Raw genomic sequence first — 1420 nt, 5'->3', positions numbered from 1 at the left:
TTCTGGATAACGCACAAGGAAAGTGAGACAAGTGTACTGATGTACTATATATAATCCTGGAGTAACCACTTAAGTGGTAAATAAAAAATAATCCGCCAATTTCACTAGAGTTAAACTGAGTGTAACAGCTGTATAAACAAATGTCAAAAGGCTATATGGGCCCATACATAACATGTGAGTTCATATTCAAAATTTCTTGTTGTGCATATTGGATTTTGCTGCATTTTCCTGTCCTGTGAACCAAAAGGATAAACGGATACTGACATTAGGCTATTCTGTTGATAATCCTCCACAAGGCATTCTTGATATCTTTGTTCCTCAGGCTGTAGATAAAGGGGTTCAACATGGGGGTGACCAGGGTGTACATCACTGAGGCCACTAAACTCTTCTGGGGGGAAGGGGAGACAGCTGAACTGAGGTACACCCCGAGACCTGTACCGTAAAATAAACAAACAACTGACAGGTGAGAGCCACAGGTAGAAAAGGCTTTGTACTTCCCACCTGTTGATGGAATTCTCAGAATGGAGGAAACAATTTGAGTATAAGAATAAAGGATCCCTGAGACAGGAATCCCACCAAAAAAGGCACCAGAAAAATAGATTAATATGTCATCAATGGAGGTGTCAGAACAGGCAAGATGGATAAGTTGAGGGGCGTCACAAAAGAAATTAGGGATTTCTACATTTGTGCAGAAGGTAAGCTGTGAAATCATCAAGAAGTGAATCTGGGAGTCCAAAAGGCTGACGAAAAATGACACCAGGACCAACAAACCACATACGTGGGGCTTTATGATAACCAGGTAGTGCAGGGGGTAACAAATGGCCACTAACCGGTCATAGGCCATCATGGCAAGGAGTAGACTGTCCAAACAGCCAAAGAGGAAAAAAAAGGACACCTGAGTGAGGCAGCCTGCATAAGTGATGGATTTGCTGTGTGCCTGGATATTCACCAGCATCTTTGGGACTGTGGTGGTGATAAAACCAATGTCAGCCAAAGACAGATTGGAAAGGAAGAAGTACATGGGGGTGTGGAGGTGGGAATCAGAACTGACAGCCAGGATAATGAGCAGGTTTCCAAGTATGGTGACCAGGTACATGCAGAAGAAGAGCCCAAGTATGAAGGGCTGAAGTTCTGGATCATCTGAGAGTCCCATGAGGAGGAATTCTGAGACATGTGTAAGATTCTGTAGTTCCATGTAGAAGAGACACCTGTTGAAGAAGAAGAGATAGTTGGAGTTCTCTTGCAGTGCAGTGGGTTAAGGATCTAGCATTGTCTCTCTAGCGGATTGGGCCACTGCTGTGCCACAGATTCTATGCCTAGCCCAGTTAATTCCACATGCTACAGGTGCAGTTGAAAAAAAAATCTAGAGAGATGGCTGGCCTAAACAAAACAAGGCACCCAGATAAATGTATACATTTTT

The 1420-nt window shown here is 43.4% G+C and overlaps 1 protein-coding gene across 1 annotated transcript; it reads right to left on the bottom strand.

Moving 5' to 3' along the window:
• Positions 1–265: 265 nt before the first annotated feature.
• On the bottom strand, positions 266–1195 carry LOC110258575 (olfactory receptor 7E24-like). Its single transcript, XM_021081825.1, has one exon. It carries the CDS (start codon positions 1193–1195, stop codon positions 266–268), a length of 930 nt encoding a protein of 309 aa, XP_020937484.1.
• Between the last annotated feature and the right edge of the window lie 225 nt (positions 1196–1420).

This window comes from Sus scrofa, unplaced genomic scaffold (genome assembly GCF_000003025.6).
Source record: "Sus scrofa isolate TJ Tabasco breed Duroc unplaced genomic scaffold, Sscrofa11.1 Contig2409, whole genome shotgun sequence".
Classification (NCBI taxonomy): domain Eukaryota; kingdom Metazoa; phylum Chordata; class Mammalia; order Artiodactyla; family Suidae; genus Sus; species Sus scrofa.
Note: the sequence above shows the minus strand (reverse complement) of the source record. Positions and strands in the feature narration are given on the sequence as shown.